At 38.1% G+C, this 24,881-nt stretch overlaps 1 protein-coding gene across 6 annotated transcripts in view; it reads right to left on the bottom strand.

Annotated features, from left to right (window-relative positions):
- Window positions 1–4,802: 4,802 nt before the first annotated feature.
- The window catches only part of LOC145351936 (matrin-3-like), a 44,416-nt gene continuing 24,337 nt past the window's right edge, over window positions 4,803–24,881 (bottom strand). For 3 of the 6 annotated variants that reach the window (XM_080201735.1, XM_080201734.1, XM_080201739.1), the window contains 9 exons: window positions 24,523–24,654; window positions 20,472–20,615; window positions 19,724–19,855; window positions 18,027–18,079; window positions 14,372–14,780; window positions 14,214–14,264; window positions 10,608–11,070; window positions 8,972–9,093; window positions 4,803–7,158 (listed from right to left, as the gene is read on the bottom strand). In XM_080201735.1, coding sequence (XP_080057861.1) covers window positions 7,069–7,158; window positions 8,972–9,093; window positions 10,608–11,070; window positions 14,214–14,264; window positions 14,372–14,780; window positions 18,027–18,079; window positions 19,724–19,855; window positions 20,472–20,615; window positions 24,523–24,654 — 1,596 coding nt within the window. In that variant the 3' untranslated portion in view covers window positions 4,803–7,068. The remainder of the gene's footprint in view (window positions 7,159–8,971; window positions 9,094–10,607; window positions 11,071–14,213; window positions 14,265–14,371; window positions 14,781–18,026; window positions 18,080–19,723; window positions 19,856–20,471; window positions 20,616–24,522; window positions 24,655–24,881) is intronic. The other 3 variants (XM_080201736.1, XM_080201737.1, XM_080201738.1) reach the window with 3 other exon arrangements.

Below are 24,881 nucleotides of genomic sequence, written 5' to 3'. Positions count from 1 at the left end.
AATGCATGTTGTGATCAGAATAAGGCACTTTTGCTATGATTGTGTAAGATTTTAGTGCGAATATACCTGGAATAGTGTGTGCAACTTTGGTCTCCATATTTTAAGGAAGGATATTTTTTTCACTGGAAGCAATACAGTAAAAGTTCCCAAAGTTGGTTCCTGGCTTGAGGGTTGTCCTATGATGAAAAGCTGAATAACTTGGACCTAAACTCTCTGGAGTTTAGCAGAATGAGAGGTGACCTCATTTGTGACATACATAATTTAAAGGGGTTTGACAGGTTAAAGATTGTGGCAGTGGAATCTCAAACACATGGACAATCTCAGAAGGGACTGACCTTTCGAACTGAGGTGAGCAGTTTCTTCAAAGGGTTGTGAATCTTTGTAATTAACTGCTCCAGAGGGCTGTGGCCTCATGGGGCATGTTCGTAAAAATGAAGTTGAAACTCAAATTCGATCATACTCATTGAATAATGGAGCAAGCTCAATGAGCTATATTGTCTACTCCTGCTTGCATTTATGTATTTAAGCTCAACTGACAAATCACTCCACAATCTGGAGCAACATTGCAGGATGACCAGCTGCCTATATAACACAGAACTGGCACCACAAGAGACAGAACACAGGTAAAGTACTTCTCTAGAGACCATGTTTGTCTGTGATAAACTTGATGCCTCTCCACAGCTAGAAGGCAGTATTATAAGGGATCACGACTCATTAGAATCAAGCATTAGAGCTCAGGCCATTAACCAATGCAGCTAAGAGACTTCAAAAGATGGTATTAAGATTCCAAAAACATTACCTAATGAGCTTCATATAATGGCCCATGCAGATATACTGAACAAGAGGAAACTGATCGTCACTAATCACTTCACCTTGGTTGGAAACTTGCCCTGGAAACAACTTCCACCTTCCTACAATGACCCAGGTCAGAAGCAAATGTATGCTATTATTTGGCAGGGCTGCCCTCAATGAAGTTGGTGATTCTCCTATTCTATCCCCACTTTGAATTTCAAGATGAAGTAACTGTCAATTGGGAATTGATAGCAAGGGCAGCAACCCATTGTAAGCTGCATTACATAACAAGTGATTTCAATAGCCCATTCCTACACACAACAGCAGAAATGTAGAGCCCTTTAGTGGACTAGGATATCAGAGCTCAAACAAGACTTTGCAAAATGAGATTTCTGTTTGGCTCATCACAGTTCATTAACGAACCATTGCTATAAGAGATTGTAGCTGAGTCTTAGACAACATATGGAACTATCCCTCAAGTTTCATGGACATACTCTGCCTCTGTGACTATTACAGTAACTATATCAAAGTAGCTGGTCTCACTTCAGTTATTATATGAGAATACTTTGGGCAATATTTACAAGATTTGGAGTAGCAACTCAAAGACACTGGTGTACTCATCAGGATGAAGCAACTTCACTAGTATTACTGAGAAGAAATGAAACCGCTTCAAGCATCATAGCTTGGAGATCAAGAAAATGCTGGAAAATCTCAGCAGGTCTGGCAGCATCTATAAGGAGAGAAAAGAACTGACATTAAGTCCTTACAGTTGCTGCCAGACTCGATTTTCTGGCATTTTCTCTTTTGGTTTCAGATTTCAGCATCTGCAGTAATTCACTTGGTGATAGTGTGGATGAAACTCACTGGTCACAATAGAATCATAGAATACCTACAGTACAGAAAGAGGCTGATTGGTCCATCGAGTCTGCACCGACCACAATCCCACCCAGGCCCTAACCCCTAATCCCTCTAACCTGCACATCTCAGGACACTAAGGGGCAATTTTAGCATGGCTAATCAACCTAACCCGCACATCTTTGGACTGTTGGAATGTTGGGTCTACATCAGTGGCTACCAACATTTTTTGCTTTCCAGGCTCCACGTCTGTTATAAACAAATGCAGACTTCTGAAACAAAAGTTATTTTGTATAAAAATTAATTGTGCAATTCCACATTTTAGCTATTTCACATATCCAATGTGAGATTTGTTTCTGGTGCTGAATAAAATTCTGTCAAGGCATTGAAGAACCATAAGCACACACGCATATTGTAGCTGTTGATTAGCTCGGTTTGCCCTAAATGAGACCAACATTTTCAATGCAGAAGTGCTGCCATATCTCCAAAGCATTCATACCAATGTCTCCAGCAGAATTTCAAAGCTTCAGAGGAAATTGTCCTGATAAAATGCCAGCTTTTCCAGTAGCTTTGAGGCAGAGGCATTGAGTTCCAACAGCCTTGCCAAGAATCCAATTATGTATTAATATCCCAGCACTCTTCCACAGTAAGCAAAAGCATAATAATGCAATAAACGTATCAGATGCCTTAACTTCTTTTCTGAAGGAATGTTGCCTGCTCTTGATGCTATTTTCCAGTATGGATGCTGTTGCATACTTTCTACCTCCGTAGAAGGGGATGCCTTGCTAAGTACCATTGTGAAACTGTGCCACTGATTGCAAACTTTAGGGAAGTGCTCCAGAGTGCCTGCTCACTGGTGTCAGCCACTGCAGGCCATGGGACAGCAAGCCAAGCAAAGATGGGAGTCAGGACAGGGTAGAGTTGAGACAGGGTCTGTGGGAGTACAGTGGGGAGGGCTGGGGTATGAAAGATTTAGCTTACCATCAGAACCATCCATTTTGGCACAAGGTTTAAAAGTCCAGGCCTTACTGCCTCAAAATTGAGTTTCTACAACAATCCCCATGTTCAGTGACTTGCAGAAACAAGTAGATGAAACACAATGCAGAGAAGCTTGATGTGATTCATTTGGTAGGAAGAATATGGAAAGACAGTAAAAAAAAACTCAGGTGCAAGAACAGAGGTACCTCAATGTGTATGTCCTTAGAAGACAGAAGACTGAAGATTGGGCATGTTGAGAACATGGGCGTTGAGTAGAAGAGGTAAGGAGGTCACATTGAACTTTAAGTCACTAGTTGTGCCCCATCTGGAGTACTGTACCCAGTTCTGGGTGACAAAATTGAGGAAAGCCGTGAAGCTATTGGATGAAGTAGGGGAGATTCACGAGTGATTCCAGGGATAAAGAATTGTATTTGAGGATAAATTGGAGGGGTTGGGACTGTTTTTCTTAGGGAAAAGGAGGCTGGGGTGTGATTTGATGAGAGGGGTATGGATAGGGTAGATAGTGAGAAACTATTTCCACTCAAGCAGCAACAACTAGAGGGCACAGATTCAAAATAATTGGCAAAAGGAGCAAAAAAAAGTGATGGGGAAAGATTTTTTTCCACCCAGAGAATGATTGAAGTTTGAAACAAAATTTGTGGGTAGTGGAGGCAGTTCAATAAAGGCAAAGGAAATTGAATTGCTATCTAGAAAAGCTACAGGGATAAGGTGGGGGGGAGAAGAATGGGACTAGGCAAAAAACTGAGTGAGCTAGCACGAACCCAATGGGCTAAATAGCCTCTGCACTGTAAAGACTGCAATTTCCAATTGCGCCCTTCCCATCACACACTGCTCTTAATGACTCTCTACCTTCAAACATTGCAAGGATATTGGTAGGTTCCAATCACTGACCACTTTCCACTGACTACATTTTATTGCATGAACACTGTGAGGCTGTGCTAATTTGAGAATAGAGATTGCCACATTTCATTGGACTCAAATGAATAAAAAAATTAAAATCTTTCAAACATTAAAAAAATCTTTCATGGGATGTGAGCACTGCTGCCAAACCAACATTTGCAGCTTATCCTTAATGGGCCTTGAAGATGATGATCACTGTTCTCAAACCCACAGTGATGTTAGGTATAAAATTTTATACTTACACAGTCAAAACTTCATGCATTACCATAATGGTTTGAGATGCTTGGAAGTTTTGTTTGATACACCTGAATTTGGAGAAAGAAACTTCATAGATAAAATGAGCTGGGCATTATCCACAATCAGCAGTTCTGGGAAAAGAATAGACTTTTCTTATTTCACGCTTTATATTCATGTTATGCACATATGGTTGAGCTGTGCTCAATAAACCCGAACCGAGTTCCCCACTTTTGCACATAAAGGCATATGCACAGTTGCAACTTCAGTCTGCCTTAGTATTTGAAATAGTTCCATGGTTAAACTGTTCAGCACCCTCCTGCAAACATACAGAATGGAATGTACAACATCCCTTTTGTTACAAATCTTTTCCATAGTAAACAGTTTAAGTCATCAACTGTGAAAGTCAGAATCAAAAATAAACTTGCTTGTGCCCCAATACAGATAAAAGCAGGGTTTGGCCAATTGGAATTTGACCTGACTGAAATGAGAAGTTAAGCTGTAGCAGTAACAAATTCAGAAGTTCAGCAAAAGATTGACAGCTGGGAATTTTTGTGAATAAACTCAGTCATAACACTCTGTCACAGTAGGAAGAATGGTGGCACAGTGGTTAGCACTGTTGGCTCACAGCACCAGAGACCCAAGTTAAATACACACCTTGGGTGACAGTGCAATCTCCACACATTCTCGTGTCTGCATGGGTTTCCTCCAGATGCTCCAGTTTCCTTTCATAGTCCAAAGATATGCGGGTTAGGCGGATTGGCCATGCCAAAGAAAATTGTCCCTTAGTATCAGAGGAATTAACAGGGTAAATATGTGGGTATATTGTTGTCGGTGCAGACTCAATGGGCTGAATGGCTTCCTTCCATATTGTAGGAGATTCTATGAATCTAATTTGAGCACAAAGGTTAACAATGTAACTTCAAAAATGAGCTAGTAGAAAAACCTGTGTACATGATCATTTTTCTTTCAATAAGTAAATGATTTCACTTAATTCTCAAAAGACAGAGAAACTCATGTGATCATAGAAACCTGGAGCTTTATTTGAACGTAAAATGTTACAAAACTATTTGCTTCTACTCAAGAACAAAACATAACAGCAGTTTTTGCACATTACTGCCTCTTGATTAAAGCTGCAGTGTTTCACACAATCTCTTTAAACACACTTGGCTGCATATACTGTATTCTGCTCAGAAGAGACACCTTCATTCGCAAACTTAATCCCCTGGAAGCATTTATTACTCCACACCCATGCAGGATATACTTGCCAAGAAAGCACAACTTCCAGTAGTCACAAATGTGTACAGTAACTAACAAACATTTGCCCACATTGCAGTTCATCCACATCTAAAATAGGTACCAACATTAAAACATACCACGCAAAAAACTTAAAATTGGTGATATCTGCTAAAGAAAATAACCTACAATGAACAAGGTGCACTCACTTCAGTGATGGGATTATCAGCACATTATGCCAATAGAATTTTGGTCCAACAGTAATCTTCAGTTACAAATATGGTTATTAAAAACTATTTACAGCAGAATCTGTTTATATGCAGTAAGTTGGGTCAGAGTTGCTCACAATCACTTGTACATAAGGCTAAGGTAAGTAGAGGATCAATTGGGCCACAATGGGGAATTTTTGGGGAACTTGTCAGAGCTTCCACACAAGTGAATTGCTCAATACATTACAAAAACAGTATGTTTAAATGGTTAGTACCAAAACGGGCAGCTAACAAAAAAATTATGCGTTCACCTGTAAGCAGTTCCTGAAGGAGAGTGTGTGTGTGTGTGTGTGTGTGTGTGTGTGTGTGTGTGTGTGAGAATGGTTAACTACTACAAGCTGATTTGTACAGCTGCATAAAAGAACAACAATGTACAGGAAGGCAAAGGTAACCTCAGGTTACTCAAGACAAACCAACAAAATATTTAAATACACAATTAATATTATGCAATATTATTCCTATTTGTCATGTTGATAGAGATAAATTCTAAGTAACTAAAACATCAAACTATAGTATTAATGAAAAATGTAGCAAGCTGCAGAAATTTAAACTAGTTTTATTAATATAAAAATCTGATCATTTTCATATTTTCTCATCTATCCAGCATTTTTCTTAATCATAACACTAGCAGATTTCCCCGTAAGTATGAAAAGCTCAATTTACGCTGGCTACTTATGATTTAAAATTTAGGATGTGTACATGCAATGGAAATATTCAAGAAATTGTTTTAATAACTTTCAATTTTGTCAGGTTAACTTGCACTTTTCTGGAATAGTTGAAGAAAAGGCCAACTGGTTAGTTGGACAATACATACTATAATTAATCAGTACAACACAAATTGAGGCACTGCAAGAACAAGACAAACAAAATTATTCATTCATCTTAGCAAATTTCTACTGCTTTTATTTTTAAAATTGACTTCTCTTTATAAGGCAGTAGTGCTATTTATATGCAGAGCTGTGGTACAATTAAAAAAAAGTCAATATTTGCTGAAAACCAAACCGTGGCTGCTCAATTTCCTCTTTCCTCACAAATGAATGACAAGCAGGTCAATAAAGGTAGAATGAATATTTGACCATCACTTTTACCAGATACTAGCTGATACTTAAAAAGAGTACTATATGTACTCAGCATAGCCCAGTCCATTAATCCGCACTTTTATCAAATTGCTTATCCATTAATTTTGTGTCCTTACATCAACATTTTACAAGCCTCCCTTCCACTTACCACCCTGATGTGGTGTAAGGTTCAATAAGGGCACAGTTATACTGCAAAATTGAACAAGTGAACACTGTTAGTCATCTAGAAATTTCAATTATAATGACTCTCTAGCAAGAGTCCTTTTAAAAAGAAACTAGAGAATCTGTAATGGAACATGAAGATTAAACGTTTACCAAATCTTTTCAACTTTTAATACAATTGACTTTCAAAGTTTTTAATAAAAATAGTTTCACTGCAAAATATTTTTGCAAGAAACAAAGGTATGTTTTGGACCAATGAATTTTTCCCCATAAGAGCCGCAGCAACAACTGATACTTTTGACGTGACCAGAGAGATCAATGCTCCTCGACATGCAATACTTCCCCAACTCCCCAAGAAACATTTTCTGTTCAACAATTGCTGGAAAAATGTGATTACTGCTGACCTTCCATTCATGCATGTTTGCACAATGCAATACTAAGACATCCCTAAACATTGTTAGAAGGACAAAATAAAAATTACGATGTTAGCAAACTATAAGAATGATCAGCTAGTGGGTTAGATGTTACGAACACTGGAATCTTCACTGGTTATGTTGCTCTTCAATCTGAACATCAGGATTTTCTTCAGTTTTAATTTTACGATATTCTTCAGCTTGTTTGTCCAACATTTTCTTTAAAATAAAAAGAAAATTATTGCAGCAACATAGTGTATGGCCCAAGAAAGAACTAACTTTTGGCAGATATGTTCCAGATCCTGAAATGTTTCAAAAGGATCTGTTACCAGTGGGAGATTTGAATGTTGATCATTTTAGAATGTTGGAAATTGTCTCATTTGCAGTGATGCAACTTGTTACAACTGTCAAAATGTTGAGCAGTTATCAGAGTGGATTTTTGATAGTGTATCGGCCTGAAGCCTCAAGCCTCCTCATAAGATGCAAACTCACACTACAAAGATTTTTTTTAGCTTTGTCATTACAGAATATTAACTAAGCAGGGAAAGTCTTTAGCAAGAGTTAATAATTGTCATAATGACACATTAACACAGCAAGGTGAAGGTGTGCATTCTCTGTGTCCTTTTCATTGTTCTATAATGAAATAACTGGAGAAAGCCATTTCAGGGTTAGTCATGTATTCTCTAGCACGATAGCTATGCTTTTGATTAATCCCAAAAGCACAAATGAAGCTTGATAGTGGTGTACCCAGTCAGGGCATGATTTTATCACCTCCATCAAAACCATGTGTTTCTAGTCCACAGTGCTTGAGAAGTACTACTGGCATCATGTGATGAGGATAAGAGGGGAAACAACAAACTGTCTTAAAGTTGCACAGTTTGCTTACCCACCTTGTCAAATGTTGAAAATTCTGTAAAATATACAGGTGTGATGAAGAATATACAAGATAATTCTAAGAGATTAATGTGCGTAAACCTACAAGTAGTATCAAGGAATACTACAACTTCCAATTGTAACCATGACTTGAACAAGGATCTAAAAATATGGACAAAGCCAGAAATGCATTCATCCAACACGTTATACACCCAATTTAATCTTTCTGCAATAATACACAAGGACAAAAAAGGTTACTACAGACAAAACCATGGAGAAGTAGATCAAAACTGTTTTTGAAACTCATGCAAGTATCTGACTAACAATGGAAGGGAATTTGCCAAGAGCTCAGAGATGTGTGAGAGGTAAGGTCTCGGATACCACAGCTAAATATTCTTCCACAATGGACTTTGTGATCAATGATATTAATTTTAGCTGACCAGCTAGCCTGCAAGTTGACATCACCCTGGTAAAGGCAGTTGGTGCAAAACATCCTTTCTAGATGGCTGAAGAATATAGACCACATTAGATGATAAAAAGGCAATTTCTAATGGAGAATGTAAAAGTTTATTTACTAGTGTCACAAGTAGGCTTATATTAACACTGCAATTAAGTTACTGTGAAAATCCCCCAGTCACCACACTCTGGTGCCTGTTTGGGTACACCAAGGAAGAATTTAGCACCTAACCAGCACATCTTTTAGACTGTGGGAGGAAACCGGAGGAAGCTCATGCAGATATGGGGAGAACGTGCAGACTCTACATAGACAGTGACCCAAGCCTGGAATCGAACCCAGGTTCTCTGGCGCTGAGGCAGCTAACCACTTGCCACCCGAAGAATTTATGGCCACAGTTTCTGAATAAGGGCTCAGCCATTTGGACTTGTATGAAGGGATATTACAGCATTCAAAGGACTGTGAATCTTTTGACCTCTACACCCTGATGTGGATGCTCAGTCAGACAGAAATAGGCAGATATTTGGGTACTAAGGAAATCTGAAGTAGATCAGCCATGGTCTTACTGAATGGCAATGGCGACTTAGAGGGTTAAATGGTGTATTCTACTTCTTATTTGTGTGGAAACAAATCAAAACATTATAAAATAGCACACAAAGCATTTAAGTTTAAATTACAAAACTCAAGGAGATGCCAGAAGCTTACCTTCAGTTTTTGATAATGTGGCAGACTGCTGCAATGCGTTTTCTTTGCTACTTCCTCCTTTGTGTAGAAAAGACAGCAGAGCGTGCAATAATATCCAGTCTTTGGAACCACATAATCTAGTCCTACAATAAATAAAAAGTACAATTAATAGCAGGATGTCATTGCCACTTACTGCAAATACATTACCAACAATGAATAACCTTTAATATCTGCAAACAAGATCTAAAATAACATCCAATTACAAATTCTGCTAAGTTCCAAAAAAACCTTATCTGCAGCTTTGAACTGTAGTGAGTAATCATTTATATACTCTTGAACTGAAGCACCAGACATTACACACCCAATTGAGGTCCACAGGGGCACAAGATATCAGGCCACGACTCCATCCAGTGGAGTTAAGTCATGGCCCACTGGAATTTACCGGCTCTAGAAAACTTACCTCCACTAGTCAAGCTGTTTGGAGCCTGAAGCAAGAGTCCACAAAGGCTGCAACGCCACACCATTCCAGTGATCTTGGAGGTCATGTCCACACTAGCTGCTATAGAGCAGGTGGGTTTAAAATGTCCAGTGAAACAGACACATTAGGGAGAAGGTAAGCAGATGGCATTTACTGCTCTGCTCAGGCCACTGACCCAGGAAGAAAGTTCCATGTGGCTCAGGAGGGGTTTTTGGGAATATCTTGGTGTTGGTTAATCATGGGCTGGAGGTCTGGAGTGTGGGGCTCAGTCTGGGTGATTAAAATACTTATGCTGCAGTTACAAGTGGTTTTATTTCTTCTAACTCAGAGTAACTATCGGGAGTTAAACTTCCCAAAGCTGGAGATTTAAATTACTTAGTCAGATGGTTCCCAGCACAGCAATTGTCCAAGGGAAGTTAGCACTTTTGCACAATTGCAATGCAAAATTCTTATCTGGGAACTTCGGAGATGGATTCTCTAGCATCTTTGGGGTACCACCAAATCTGATGCTGAAGAACCATGAAGTTACACGACATCTAACGAACTAGGGTTCATATAAACCACAAGTCTTTGGGTCCTTTTAATTGCCAACAGCAATACATCTTTACTGACACAAAAGCAAAATACTGATACTGGAATCTGAAACAAATATAAAACGTGGAGAATCTCAGCAAGTCTGACAGCATCGGTCAAGAGAGAATAGAGTGAGCCAAATTTCAACTCTGGATGATCCTTCTTCGTTCCAGAGCTAAGAAGAAAGACAATTTATACTATGGGGGGGGGGGAGAAGAAGAAGAAGACGACTGTAGCAGAACAAAGGGAATATAAATGAGGTAGAAGGCGACTGAGAGGGATGCTAAAATAGCTTCAGTGACCAGAATTTGTGAATGTAGAACAGAGGTACATATAATTAAGGTATTGGATGATTATTTGGTTAGCAAGCGTTCAAGGATATGGGGGAAAGCCGAACAACGGCACTGTCGTAATGTTCATTTGGAGAGCCAGTGCAGGTACAATGAGCTGAATGGCCTCCCTCTGTAAAATTCCTTACATTTCTGTGAATTAGATTTATTTAAAAAATATAAAATACCAACTTATCTGAACATTGCACAATATTCTCTAGGCAATAAAAAAAATTCAACATTTGTAAAATTTAAATGTAGTGCAATCTTTTCCTACCTACAGGATTGTTGGGCTGATATGGTCCAAGTCGGTACTCATCTGGAGTAGGAGATCTTGAGCGAGCACGCTTACTTTCTGGTTCTACGCACGATGAAGGAGTATCTTCCTGATTTTCACTCTTTTCATCACCATCCAGCTTATTTTCAATCATTTCATCTGCAACTTGCTTCACTTCAGTTTCTTCGCTATCTTTTTTGTCACCTTTAGTTCTGATGTTCTTGCCCCTCTTCCGACCTCGTTTTTTTTTAGCTTTGTTCACATCTTCGTCTTTTTGTTCACTGGTGTCCTCTGATTTCTCTGTTTGAATGCTTGCATCAGCGTCATCATTTTCTAATTTACTACTGTTATCTTCACAAGACATCAGATCTTCAAGATCTAAATTCCCAGCTTCTACATCACCCACCTCATCAACAGTAACAAACTCATCAATGTTTTCAGGAAAGCACTCTTCTTTTAGCTCCTATAGGAATTCAAAGATTTTCATAATCAAAATCTGAGTCCTCTTTTATTGCACAAAAATTAATACATCTGTGACAAAGAGAATAGAGGCTTATAGATTCACGATACAGTACTAAGTTTGAATGCAGTAAAGTGCAGAAGAGATCTTAAAAAAAGGGAAAGAAACAGTATGGGAATGGAAAACAGAACAAACATATCAAACAAGTACTCGCATTTGCCTTCACTAAAAAGGATGTGCTAATGTAGCAGTAAAGGAGAAATACTGAATAAAACAAGAGATGATGTACTTTGAAGACTGTGGTCCCCAAAAGTAGAAAAGTCATCCTGTCGCAATGGGTGTATGTTAAGACTATGAGGGAAGAAACGATGGAAATAGCTGAAGCTCTGATCACCATTTTACAATTCTCCTTTATTTATGCCCCTTATTTATTTATCTCCCTTATGATTTGAATGAGAATATAGGAAGCATCGTTAATAAGTTTGCAGGTGACACTAAGATTGATGGCATAGTGGACAGTAAAGAAAGTTGTCTCCAATTGCAATGGGATCTTGATCAATTGGGCCAGTGGGCTGGTGAATGGCAGACAGAGTGGCAGAGAAGGCTGATGGACCATATGCCATGTCAAGTCTCTGGACTTTGACAGTACTACATAACTGACTTCAATATTGCTTCTAACTATGGGATTAAAAAGCACGGCATGGGCAGTAAAATGGCTAAGAAACAGCATGCACGGCATACTGGTCAATGGTTGTCATTCAGATTGAAGGGAATTATACAGCAGTGTTCTCTGGGGTTAATATTTTGACAAGTACTCGTATAGGATCTGTACTTGGGTATACAAAGTTTGCAGGTGATTTAAAATGCAAAAACTGTAGATAACAATAAAGAGGACACAGACCGACAAGTAAAATGGATAGACACAGGGTAGATGAAATTTAAAAGAGAACTGTAAAGTAATTTTGGTAGGAATGAGGAGTAGCTCTATAACAGTATAACTTTAAAGGGAATGAAGGGATAGAGATGTACGTAGATATATGTGCATAGGTCTGCGAAGGTCATAGCACAAGCTGAGAAGATTTAAAGAGTTTAGGATACTTGGTTTTATTAATAGATACTATAACAAACAGCTTTTAGTAGTACTGACACAAATGAACAGTATATCAAAACAAAGTTTTAAGCATTCTATAGATTAGTATAGAAAACAAAGCCAAACAGCAGCTACATTTATGTAAGCGATACTGGTGAGATATTGTTTGAAATAAATTCAGATGACTCTGACCTAGCCTCAGGTTCCACACCAATATCATCATCTTTTAACTGACAAAAAAGACTGAAATGATCCTATAAGGTGGAAGACTAATGAAAACACTGATTTTTTTTGTCGAGAGAAGTAGAAAGTCAGCATCAGAGATAAAAACCTGACTCATGGTTTTTAAAATGACAGCCAAATCAAAAATAAACCAAAAATGCTTAAAAACAAACTCTTTCCACATGGCTCAACAGTTAGCCACACCTGGAAACAGGAAAGGATTAGAGTGGTTCAGCTGGCAAGTAATTTGATGTTTCATGCTCCATGACACGATTGCTATCTTGGATTCCCCAATTAGGGTGACAGACCAAATGGACATTAAATTCTGCTTTTGAAAATAGTTTTTTCAAATAATTATTCTACAGAATTATTTTGGGACAAATTTATGAAGTAATATGACACTTATAAAAATTGCTGCTTATTTTAAACAGTGACTCATCTTGCATATGTTTTAAAATTCAATTATCCAGCTAAATATGGCACATTTTTGCAACTTAAGGACAAGATTAGTCCTTCTCATTACATTCCTGAATAGTTTGTGTAACTAAAATCAGATTTACAACATTTAAATGAACTTCAATTCAAAGCATTTTTTTTGTGTTTTGTACTTCAATATTAAAAGAATCTCACAAACGTAGCAGTTACAGGACCAGCATGATTTCACAATAGCAAAGTTAATTTGCATCCACGTATATGCCTGATAACCAGGATAGTAAATGAACTGAAGACTCAAACTAGGAACTATTTATGCAAGAGGAATCGAGGAAGTCCACAGCCTTCCAAACTCTATGCAGTTCCATCTCCAGTCTGAAAAAAAAACAGGGTGACCTTTCGTATAGACACCTCTTATGGACCCCAATGTTCTGTGGCTTCATTACACCACAGAATTTAGAAATGGTTTCAGACAGACATGTTGAATCCTGCAGCAGAAGCAGGCTTCTTCAATGTTCTCTGCAAGTACAAACACTATGGGTAAAGTCACAAAAGGCATTGTGCTGCAAATAACATTGTCATATGACACTTATCAGACAAGCAGGCAACTTGAAGCAAATTTAATGAAAGGAATGGAAAAACGACAAAATCTCTACCTTGAATAGAATGTCTCCCAAATAATTCAGATGCAAATCCATTGATTTGGAAGACTTTAATCTCAGCTGTAGACAATATGCAAGAGTTTCTTTTGGTTTTGTTAAAAAAAATTCTGTTTTTGATTATGAAGGTTAGCCTTTTGACAGCTTTTTGGCTCGTGATTAACTTGGTAAATAGTTTTGCACCATACTGAACACAATTTTATCCTAATCTATTTTCCCAGGCAAGCATAGTCACCATTTTATCCTCATTTTTTAAAAATTAAAATTGCTGGTTACAATTTTTAGAAGTTCCAACTTCTCAGTTAACATCTGATTGTTGGTATTTATTGTCAGGATCTATTTTATCAATAGCAGAGTTACATTTTCTACAAAAATGCTGAACCCACAAAAATTGACCATGTGCTGCCAAAGCATTCTATGGGGTTATTTACGACAGTTACCAATAGCTCCTTTGCCGATTACAGCAAGGCACATGCACAGTATAATGTAACAGAGCTCTAAATTTTTTCTTATGCCTGTTACCTAGCCAGAAAATGTTAGGTATGGTTCCAACATGGGCTGATTCTGAAAATTTAAACTTTTGGTGTTTTGAGTGGAAGGCCAATATTTAACAGCTAGGGCAAAAACAATAGACCAAGATTGTCAGATAGTCAAATTACTACGAAATAGGTTTAAAAAACCCATCACCTTGTTTTAAAAAAAGCTTAAAACATATAGCTACAAAGCTAAGTGAGGAAAATTACCCGCGATGCTGCTTGTTGGTGTTGTTTACTCCTTTGAATTATTGGTACCTGCTTAAAAAAGCAGAAAGTTTTAATTGAGGTAACATTATCCTTATTTCATTGCTGTCAATCATACTTACAGCAAAACAAAAAATTGAGTACCAAACCTGTGTTTTTACCTTCTCAGTTGTTTCTGCTGCGTTCTGCACATTTATTTCCTTATCTGCTTTGGAATCTGGTTTTATGGAGTCTGTTCCTTTTATTTCATGCTTTGTTTCTTTTTCCAAATCTTCTTGGTCAGCCTCTTCACTCTCTGACTCTTCACTTCCCAGTTCCTCAACAAGACCTTCTTCAGCAAGTTCTGCATCACTCTCAATAACTGCAATGGCGTCTTCTTCTAAAGCTTCCTCTTTTTCTTCAGACTTCATTTCTTGTTTGTCTTCTTCCTCAGATTTCTCTTTCCCAACTTCTTTTGAAGGGGAACTTTCAGAGGTTCTCTGTTCTCCTTTTTCTCCATCTTTTGGGAGGTTCTTTGATTTGCTAGGTAGCTTTTTCTTAAAGGATGGACTGCGGGAACGTCGCCGTCTTCTTCGAAGAAAGAAACAAAATATAAAACAAGTCTATGCTATGGAATTAGGTCTAGTTTTAGGCAATACACATTACAGCTTGGTAGCTAGCACTGCTAACAATATATGCAGAGATATTGACTGAAGACAGAATTGGCCTTAGTGGTTATGCTTCCTGTAATTAAGTACTTTGCCAAAGGTCACATAAGTACTCATGGAACCAGATTTATTCCAAGATTTACCAACTCCAGAAGAAAAGTGAACAACTGGTGAAAAAAATCCCACACAACATGACTAGCGTGTCATACGAAGTTGGGAGTACAACTCTAACCTCAGCTTGGGGGGCAGCACAGTAGCTAGCACTGCTGCTTCACAGTGCCAGGGGCCCGGGTTTGATTCCCAGCCTGGGTCACTGTCTGTGGAGTTTGCATGTTCTCCCCATGACTGCATGGGTTTCCTCAGTGCTACAGTTTCCTCTCTCATTCTGAAAGCCAAGGTTAAGTGCATTGACCCTAACAGGTGCCGGACTGTGGTGACTAAGAGAATTTCCAGTAACTTTACTGCAGTGTTAATGTAAACCTTACTTGTGACTAATAAATAAACTTGTCGCTTTTCTTCATCCTCCTCACTTTTACAGAGCCCCAAACAATAATGCCCTCATCTGTAACAACTGCATAGACAACTCAGTATTAAGAGCCTTTTCAAAGCATTTCTCCAGTTCTAGCCAACTGTCCTCAAATCAGAAATCAGATTTTCTTAATCAGGCCTGACAATTATGGCAAATTAATTAAAGGAGCTTTCAAGTAACTTTTTATTTCTGATTTAAAGTCTTCATATTTTAAATATTTATGTATAAAATGTTGCATTTTTAGCATCCAAAATTAGAGCAGAAAAAGGGCAAATTTTAAGAAGATAGTTTTAAAAATGCTTTTTAATTTGACCATTAAATCTCAAATGAGCGAACAAGAGATGAAGAAAAGTACAGCACGGGAATAGGCCCTTCAAGCCTGCACCTGTAATCATGCCTGCCTAAAATAAAACCGTTTGCACTTAAGAGACTGTATCCTTCTATTTCCATCCTATTTATCTATTCATCTAGTCCTCGAAACCTTTTCCCACACACCTTTAACCTATGTCCCCTATTACTTGACTTTTCCATCTGAGGAAAGAGCATCTAACTATCCACTCTGTCCATGCCATTCAATCTAGTAAACCTCTATTAACTTTCATCATTCCAGTGAGAACAAACCGAGTTTATCCATCCTCTCCTCATGGCTAACACCCTCCAGACTAGGCAACATCTTGGTAAACCTCTTCTGTACCCTCATCCTTCTGGTAGTGTTGCAACCAGAATTGCACACATTCTAAATGACGCCTAACTAAGGTTCTGTACAGCTGCAGTATGACTTGCGAATTTTTATACTTAACGCCCTATATCAAGGCAAGTATGCGTGTGCCTTGACTACCTTATCCACCTGTGTTGCAAAATTCAGTGATCGGTGGACATGTACACCCAGATGTCTCTACCTGTCAATGTTCCTAAGGGTTTGATCATTTACCGAATAATTCCCACATGCATTGGACCTTCCAAATGTTTCACACTCATCTGGATTAAACGCCATCTGCCATTTCTCAGCCCACATCTCCAACCAGTCTACATCTTGCTGATCCTCTGACAATCATCATCACTATATGCAAATCCATCAATTTTTGTGTCATCTGCGAACTTAGGAATCAGACCAGCCAAGAACAACATAGGTGCCAGAATTGAACCCTATGGAACACCGCTAGTCATAGCCTTCCACTCAAAAAGCACCTCTCTACCGCCACCCTCTATCTTTTATGGCCAAGCCAGTTGTGTGTCCATCTTGCCAGCTCTTCTCTGATCCCAAGTGACTTCACCTTTTGTACCAGTCTACGATGAGGTACCTTGTCAAAAGCTTTGAAGTCCATGTACACAACATCCACTGTCTTTCCCCCATCATCTCTGTCACTTCCTTGAAGCTAAATGACAATCCACAATTCTCCCATAATTCATAAATACCATTTCTATTGGATTATAGCATTACATTTGCTTGCTAAAGCCATTTTAGCACTAAAATAAATCACGAATGATGTGCTGCAAAATTTTGATCACTTAAGCAGGACTTGATCATAAAATTATGAAACAATATTTTTGAAGTACAACAGATAATAAATTATTCATGTTAAAGCTTCATTCTGTAGCTATAAATTGTGAATCGCTGTATACAGTGCATCTATTTTAGTAATATTTAGTATTTATCAAAACTTAAATGCTCAATACACATCCCCACACTATGAATGCAAATTACACATTACGAATGCTCCAAAGGGCAATATGGGGGGAACCAGGGCTCAAACGTGAGGGGAAAACTATTTTTACTGATTCAATCACCACAGAGTACTTGTGGAACTTATTTGCCAAATTTATTTTAAACACAGATATAGTTGAGCATTATACAACCAGGATGATCAATGCAAAATATAGTTGATATTGGAAATTTGAAGTACAAACAGTTCAGACAAAAGATTATCAGCCTGCATGCTAATGTTTTTCTTTCTGCAGGTGCTGCTAAACCTGCAGGTTATGTCCAACAATTCCTGTTTTTTAATTCATACAGTCTAACTTCTGGTCTTATCCAAAGGGCAACATCTTCCTAATGCAAGGAAGACTGTGTTCAGAGCAAGACAACATTGTTCAGCTAGCCATGCTGCTCCTGCACATTTCCAAGCTGCCTGTTCAAATTAGCATTAGGAGGAAAACAGAAGCAGTTCACTGCACAAAATAATGAGTACAGCAGCGGAAAGAAAACAGCAACAATTTCTATTTATATAGCAACATAGTAAAACATTACAAGGAATTTAATCAAAATATAACCAAGATACCTAAGACGTATTATGGCAGATGACAAAGCAGGTTTTAAGGAACAGCTTAAAAAGGTACAAAGAAAGGTTTAGGCAGGGAATCCAGAGCTTTGGCCCTTGGCAATGTGCATCAATGAACAATTAACAATGCGCCAAAGGCCAAACTGGAGGATCGCGGATATGAGGGGAGTATGGCTGCAGGAGATTACGGAAGGGAGGATCTCCCTCCCCCACATCTTTGGGCACTAAAGGGCAATTTTGCATGGCTAATTGACTGAACCTGCACATCTTGTTTCCAAGTCAGAGATGCAAGGATTTAGCACATCATCTAGACTGACCAGTGCTACGTTGTTGGACATGGATATATATTGAAACAATTTACCTGTCTGCTTCATCCTGTTCTTTCAATAGTTCTTGCACCTTTATGCTGGGTTTCTGAAACAATAGATTAAACAGGAATTGTTCCAAATTCTGGTCTGCGATAGAAAATTTTGCATGGTTCAACGATGCTTGTCACATCTATAAATGGATTCCAACCCTACATGCCTGAGTTACGTAGCCTGACATCTAATTATATGAGAGCACAAGTCAAGCATGCAACAATGAGATTCTCAAGTGAACTCTCCAATTTGTAAAAGATGAACTGAGAGAAAACAAAAACAAGTAAAACAAGATCAGATGAATGTTTCAGGACTACTTTATTTCACATCAAATGAAAATTCAAAAGCAGCAACACTTCCCTGGTCTACACTGACTTTCATTTGCTAACTTGAAAAATAATTCTTACTTCTGCGTTTGCTTTCCCTTTGGACCAGCCTAAAGTTTGTTCTCTCAGTTTTCTAGTTGAAGTTTGACTAACTTACTGCATCTCTCCTTTCAACTTTTCTGTTCACAGCTAAAAATCTGCAAAATCACTCCTGCCAACCATAAAGGATAAAAGACTTCTAACAATGATTGCGAATCTCACCAATTATCAAGGTAATGTGGCAAAATGTGATTTATCCAGACTTTTGAGAAATTTAACATTTTAATTTAACCTTTAGTCATTATTATAGATGACTGCAAGACAAAAAGCTTCAGCACTTTTAACCTTCTTTTGTTCCCCTTAGAGCAGCAATTCTGAACTTTTTTTGCCACAGACCATTTAGTCAAGACAAAAGACCCTGCAGACCACTTACTAGTCCTACGACACTGGTTTTCATTTGCAACCGCAAAACAGGCAACAAAATTAATGAGGAGAATGGGCTGCATTTGGTGAGATCCCAATGAGGTGAAATCATGTTTCAAGTTGGAGAACTTCAGTCTCAAGTCAGGCTTCATATTCAGTCAGTTCATCTCTTTATTTTAACCCCATAACTGTTCAAAATTCAATCTTGCAGTCTGTTGCAACAGAACGTAAATCTTGCTTATAAAACTACATTATTACTTCTCATGGATAAGCACTGTCATAAGACAATTCATGCCACATAGATAGGGAACCAGTGATATCACATGAACACTTAGGATGAGAGTTTTAGTCAGCATTCTCACGTGGCTTCAACTCTGATGGCACATATGCTAATATGCATTTTACACCAACCCACGTTCCACACAGTGTCTTAGAGGAAGGTTATGGACCTCAATATGAGATTTTGATATTAGAAACAGAATTTTCTGTTGACAGGAGATTCAGTAATTAAGACCATTGAAAAAAGAACTATAGGGCAGATGATAAGACATTTGCTTTTAGGCAGCCAGTTTTGATATTTGGAGTGCGTGGAATCACACTAAGTGGAACTACTTAAAGGAAACTGAGTATAGCTTCAAAGGAAAAAAACAAAAATAAAGCTATTGAACAAGACATGGGAATGTGACTAATTTAACAGCTCTTTCAAAGAGCTAGCACAACTACAAATTGCCTCTATCTGTGCGGTGCAGTACGCGACTGCTTTTGTAAAGGAGACCCATCAGTCATTAGTATTTATTCTATATTACAAAGTAGCTGTATGAAACAGATAAGATGGCCTTTGGAACAGTTATGTCAGCTTCTTAATGAAGAAAGTCATAAAAATGCTTAAATGCAAGTAAGACATTACTTACCTTTAATACGAGTGTCTTATATTTCTGAGACGCATCCACGGTTACTTTTCGACCACGGAATATTAAAGGCGTTTTCTTGTAGTGTTTAACCATGTCTACCATACATTTCTTTGACTCCATTTCCAGAAATGCCTGATGATTACAATATTGTTACATCAGGAAAAAAATCCATGCAAAGTTAGCCATAACCATTCACATTATTAATAGATGCATGCAAATGGTGTTTGAAAAGTCTCTCACACCCACCATGTTTCTCCCTCGAGATGAAGAATTACCTTCTTCACAATGTTATTCCTGCCCCCAATGCATGACTAACACAACACTGGGGAACTCCAGAGGAGTAGTGATTACAAAATTAGCCATTACTGAGACACTCATCTCAGATAATAAGCTAAATATTCCTTAGTAATGCTATGCAAATTTGTAGTAATGCTTTTATGGTTCGAGGGGCAAAAAGAGTCAAAATGAAATCCCCAATTTGTACCTATGTCCTCCCAGATGTACATAAGCAGAAAACTGAATGATAAAAGAATTTCCGAAGAGGAGATGGGCAAGAGGAAGTTCATGATATATTAATTATACTTAATCAAATAGAATGGATTTAATGGGCCCATGAGCCCATTTTAAAAAAGTACTTCTTTTTCATTGCTGTATAAGTTACAAGTGGTAAAGTAAATTTTCAAACCAGGAATTCCCAGCATACAACTGCACCCTTATCTCCCTTAAACAAAAATATTTATGACAGTACCTGGTTCCTGAGTCTCATCACAATGTAATTAAGTACTTTCCCAAAGCTAGTACCAATTTTCACAATATCAGCATCTGAGTAACCAGAAGGAGGGAGGTTCTGGAGGAGTGCCACCCTTCCACCGCTCCGTTCTTGCTTTTGCTTCTGAAGAGATAGACAAAGATTACAATTTAACTTAACTTCTTGTAAAGTACTCTCAAATATATTCCTCACAGAATTATTTTTTATAAAAGCTCTTATTCATTCAAAGATATTACAAAGACCAAATACTTGGACTCAGTTACAATTGACATATGCACTCAGTTGATCATAAAATCTAAGAAAGAAGAGCAGGCCATTTGATCCACTGAATTTGTTCCAGCATTCAATAAAATCAGGACTGATCAGATTGTGGCTTTAACTCTGCTTATCTGCCTGTCTTCTATAACTCTCTCCCCTTATCAATCAAAATGACTTAGCTAGCTTCCACTCCTCTTTGGGGAAGTATATTCCAAGTACTAACCACTCAAAATAAATTCTTCCTCATCTCAGTTTTGAATGGGAGACTTCTTTTCCTGAAAGTATCTCCTAGTTCTAGACTTCCCCACGAGGAAATATCCTCCTTGTCAAGACCCCTGAGAACCTTATATGGTCCATTAAGATCACCTCATTCTTCTAGAACCCAATGAGCATAAACCCAACCTGTTCATCCTTTCTACATAAACCAAACCTGTCATCCAAGGAATCAGCCTAGTGAACGTTTTCTGAACTGTCCCTAATGCAAAGAAGGAGGCAAAAACTGCAAAGTACTCCAGGTGCAGTCTTCCCAATACTCTTGCCAGTTGCTGCAAGACTTCTCTACTTTCATACCCTATCCCCAGGACACAGACCAATATTTCACTTGTCTTCATACATACTTAAGTGTATATACATTCTAACTATTCATGATTCATGTATAAGGAAACCCAGATCCATCTGAACCGCAGCATCATTCTATTTAAATTATATTCCATTTTCCTACTTTTCCTATCAAAATGGACAAGCTCATTTCCCCATATAGTACTTCACTTGACAATTTTTGTCCACTCATATAAACTATCTATTTCTTTGCAAATTCTTCACATCTCTTCAAAGTTTGCTCTCCTTCTGCTCAAAAGTTGGCTACAATGCAGTCAGGTCCCTTCAGCCATGTCGTAAACACATTGCTTAAGCCTCTAACACTGAACCCTGTATTGCTCAACTGGTTACTTTGTCAATTTGAAAATAACTGCTTTCTGAACCCTGTTTCATGTTCGCCAATCTTCTATCCATGCTAATACATTAACTCTTAATACCTTGAGCCTTTTGGAAATCCAAATGCATCACATCTACTGGCTCATTATGCACCATGTTTGTTACATCCTCAAAAATAATAAATTTGTCAGACACAATTTCCTGGTCACAAAATCGTGTTGAATCTGCCTGACTGTATCATGATTTTCTAAATATCATGCTGCCACCTCTTTAATATGGATTGCAGCATTTTAACTAGTGACAGACGTTGAGATTAAGTGGCCTATAGCTTGCTGTCTCCTATCTTTTTTTGACTAGTGGCATGACATTTATGATTTTCCAATCCCCTGGAACAGCTCCAGAATGTAGGGAATTTTGGAAGGTTATGGCCAATATAGCCACATTTTCTGGAGCCACTTTTAAGACCCATGGTTGCAGGCGATCAATCCAGGCGAGTTACCAACCTTTAATCCCGTTAGGTTTTCTAACACTATTTTTCTAGTGATTATGATTGTCTCAAACTCCTCCCCCCTTGCATTCTTTTTGTCATCTACTGTGAAGAGAATCTCTGCTATTTCCTTGTTTCCCATTAACTCACATTCTATGGTCTTTAGCTACTCTTTTTAAATCCACTTGCCAAAGCCTTTAGTCTGCTTTTACGTTTCTTGCTAGTTTCTCTAACTCCAACTTCTCCCATTCTGTCATCCTTTGCTTGTTTCTAAAATGTTCACAATCCTTTGGGCTATCACTATATTTGCAACACTGAATATTCATCAATTCGACACCATTCTTCACTTTTTTAGTTAGGCCATGGTGATATATCCTTCAGAGTATTTTTCTTTATTTTTTTGCTGGAATGTAGATGCCATAAGGTTGACATTTATTCCCCATCCAAATGTCCTTGAGATGATGCTATCATGGTTCATACCCTTTGCAGCATCCAGTTGCACCTGGACTCAAATTGGCTAAAGATTGGCATCTGAGATCCTGTTTTTCAATGCAATGCATATTTGTTGATATATCTCTTCAAATGTCTGCCACTGCTCCTTTACCATCCCAACTTTCAACCTATTTTCTCATTGCACTTTAACCAACGGCTTTTAATTGTAAGGCATTAGTTTCAAAACTAAATTTCTCATCCTCAATCTGAATGTGCAGTTCTATCATGTTATGATCATTCTTACTTTGATGAACTCTTATTGCAGTCATTAATCAATTGTGTCTCAATACACATCAGGTTTAAAATAGTCTGCTCCCTGATCGGCTCTTGACATATTGTTCTGGGAAATTGTCCTGAACACACCCTACTTTTGCCAATTTGATTCATCCAATTTATAAGTTTAAAAATTCTTACAAGCTAGCATTATTTCTTGATTATACTCTGTCCTGTAGTGTAGTTAATATTAGGTGCCCTATAAACTACTCCCACCATTGACTTCATGCCTTTGCTGTTTTATATGCCCATCCAAACTGACTCTATACCTTGAACCTTTGAACCAAGATAATTTCTCATTACTGTACTGATGTTATCCTTCTCAAACAGATATATCCTATGTCTTTTTCCCTTTTTATATTTCTAAAATGTCAAATACACTCAAACATTCAGATATCAGCAATCTTTAATTCTGTCCTTTTACTATTCGCCCCATTCTCTGATATTATTTGCTGGTGCACTTTTTTGTATGTTCTTCCTGTCACACTCTCATTATCATTACCCAAATCACTATCCTGCTCTACAGCTTTGTCTTTACTCTAACTTTCCAGTCTTCCCTCACATGAACTCTCCCTCGCAATCCCATCGTTGTTTAAAGTCTGTTCTATAATCCTAATCATAGAATTTGCGAGTCAGGTGAAATCCATCCCCAAAATAGTGTTCCCTCTTTCCCCAATACTGGTGATAGTTTTAATTTTTGATTAATCGAAACCTATTTTTTCCATACCAAGCTTTAAGCCGAGCATTCAGTTCTCTGATCTTGTTTACCCAATACCAATTTGTCCCTGGTTCAGATAATAATCTGGAGATGACCTCTGTGGTAAAGAACCTCCTTCATAATCCTACCTATGCTACTGGCACTCAGATGGATCACCACAACCAGATCCTATCCCTATCACTACAAATCCTTCTCCAAGCCCAAGATGTCATTAACTCTGGCACTGGACAGTAACACAAATCAGGATCTATTCCCCTAACTATACTATCATCGAATACAACTACATTCCTTTTCATTTTGCTCATTTGAATGATCATGATCCATTTGCTCACCCTCTCTATGGCCCCCGCTCTCATCTACACATACTGCAAGGGCTGAGGATCCTTCATTACTGCCTTTTAGATCCTCTGACCTGTTTCACTTACAGTCACACCTTTCTGTCCTTGACCAAGGGCCCAATCTGAAGCAGCTAATCTTGGAATATGTCTGCCTCCTGGAACAAAGTATTCAACTGGGCACTAAATGGGCATTGATAGGCCTTTGTGGTGTACAGCTGAGAAAAGTATCAATTTTTCTAGGTAAGCCCAGACAAGTGCACAATAATGCAACAAAGTGGTTGGGAAGTCTCCAACCTGAAATCCAACTCATACAATTGCAAGAATTAATGAAAGCACCAATGTCATGCTGAAATTTCTGTTTTCAATATTTAGCTTTCAATCACTGTCAGCCAGAGGGAGGAAGGGGAGGAGGGGCAGGGGAAAATCAGCATTAAGGGTAGAATTTACACCTTTTTTATGCTTTAATGATAGTAAACACTGGGGGAAAAACATACATGAAGTCCTTACTAACAGATTTTCAAGTTTAGTTACCTTCAAATCTATCTCCTTGTATTTGTGAGACATATCCACTCGAACCCTCTTGCCATAAAGAGTTGCTGGTTTCATACTGTAAAAGGCGACTGCTGTTTGTGCTTGTGCATTTGTAGCCATTTCCACAAATCCCTAAATTGATTTTTAAAGGCAAAGTATATATTTATGACTAACTATGCTATCAAAAGTTATATGCTAGAAGTACAACAACAAAAAAATGCAAACCAAAAGACAGAAGTGAAATTCACAAATTAACGGTGAGCAATTCAAAATTATATGCATCTTTAAAAAAGAAGCTTTAATACACCTGTGACACAAAATAACCAAGGGTCAGGTTACCATCATCCCTCAGTTACAGC

The sequence above is a fragment of the Carcharhinus amblyrhynchos genome, chromosome 13, assembly GCF_965287045.1.
Source record: "Carcharhinus amblyrhynchos chromosome 13, sCarAmb.v2.hapA, whole genome shotgun sequence".
NCBI classification, from domain to species: domain Eukaryota; kingdom Metazoa; phylum Chordata; class Chondrichthyes; order Carcharhiniformes; family Carcharhinidae; genus Carcharhinus; species Carcharhinus amblyrhynchos.
The sequence above is the reverse complement of the archived record's forward strand: the minus strand, read 5'-3'. Positions and strand labels throughout refer to the sequence as shown.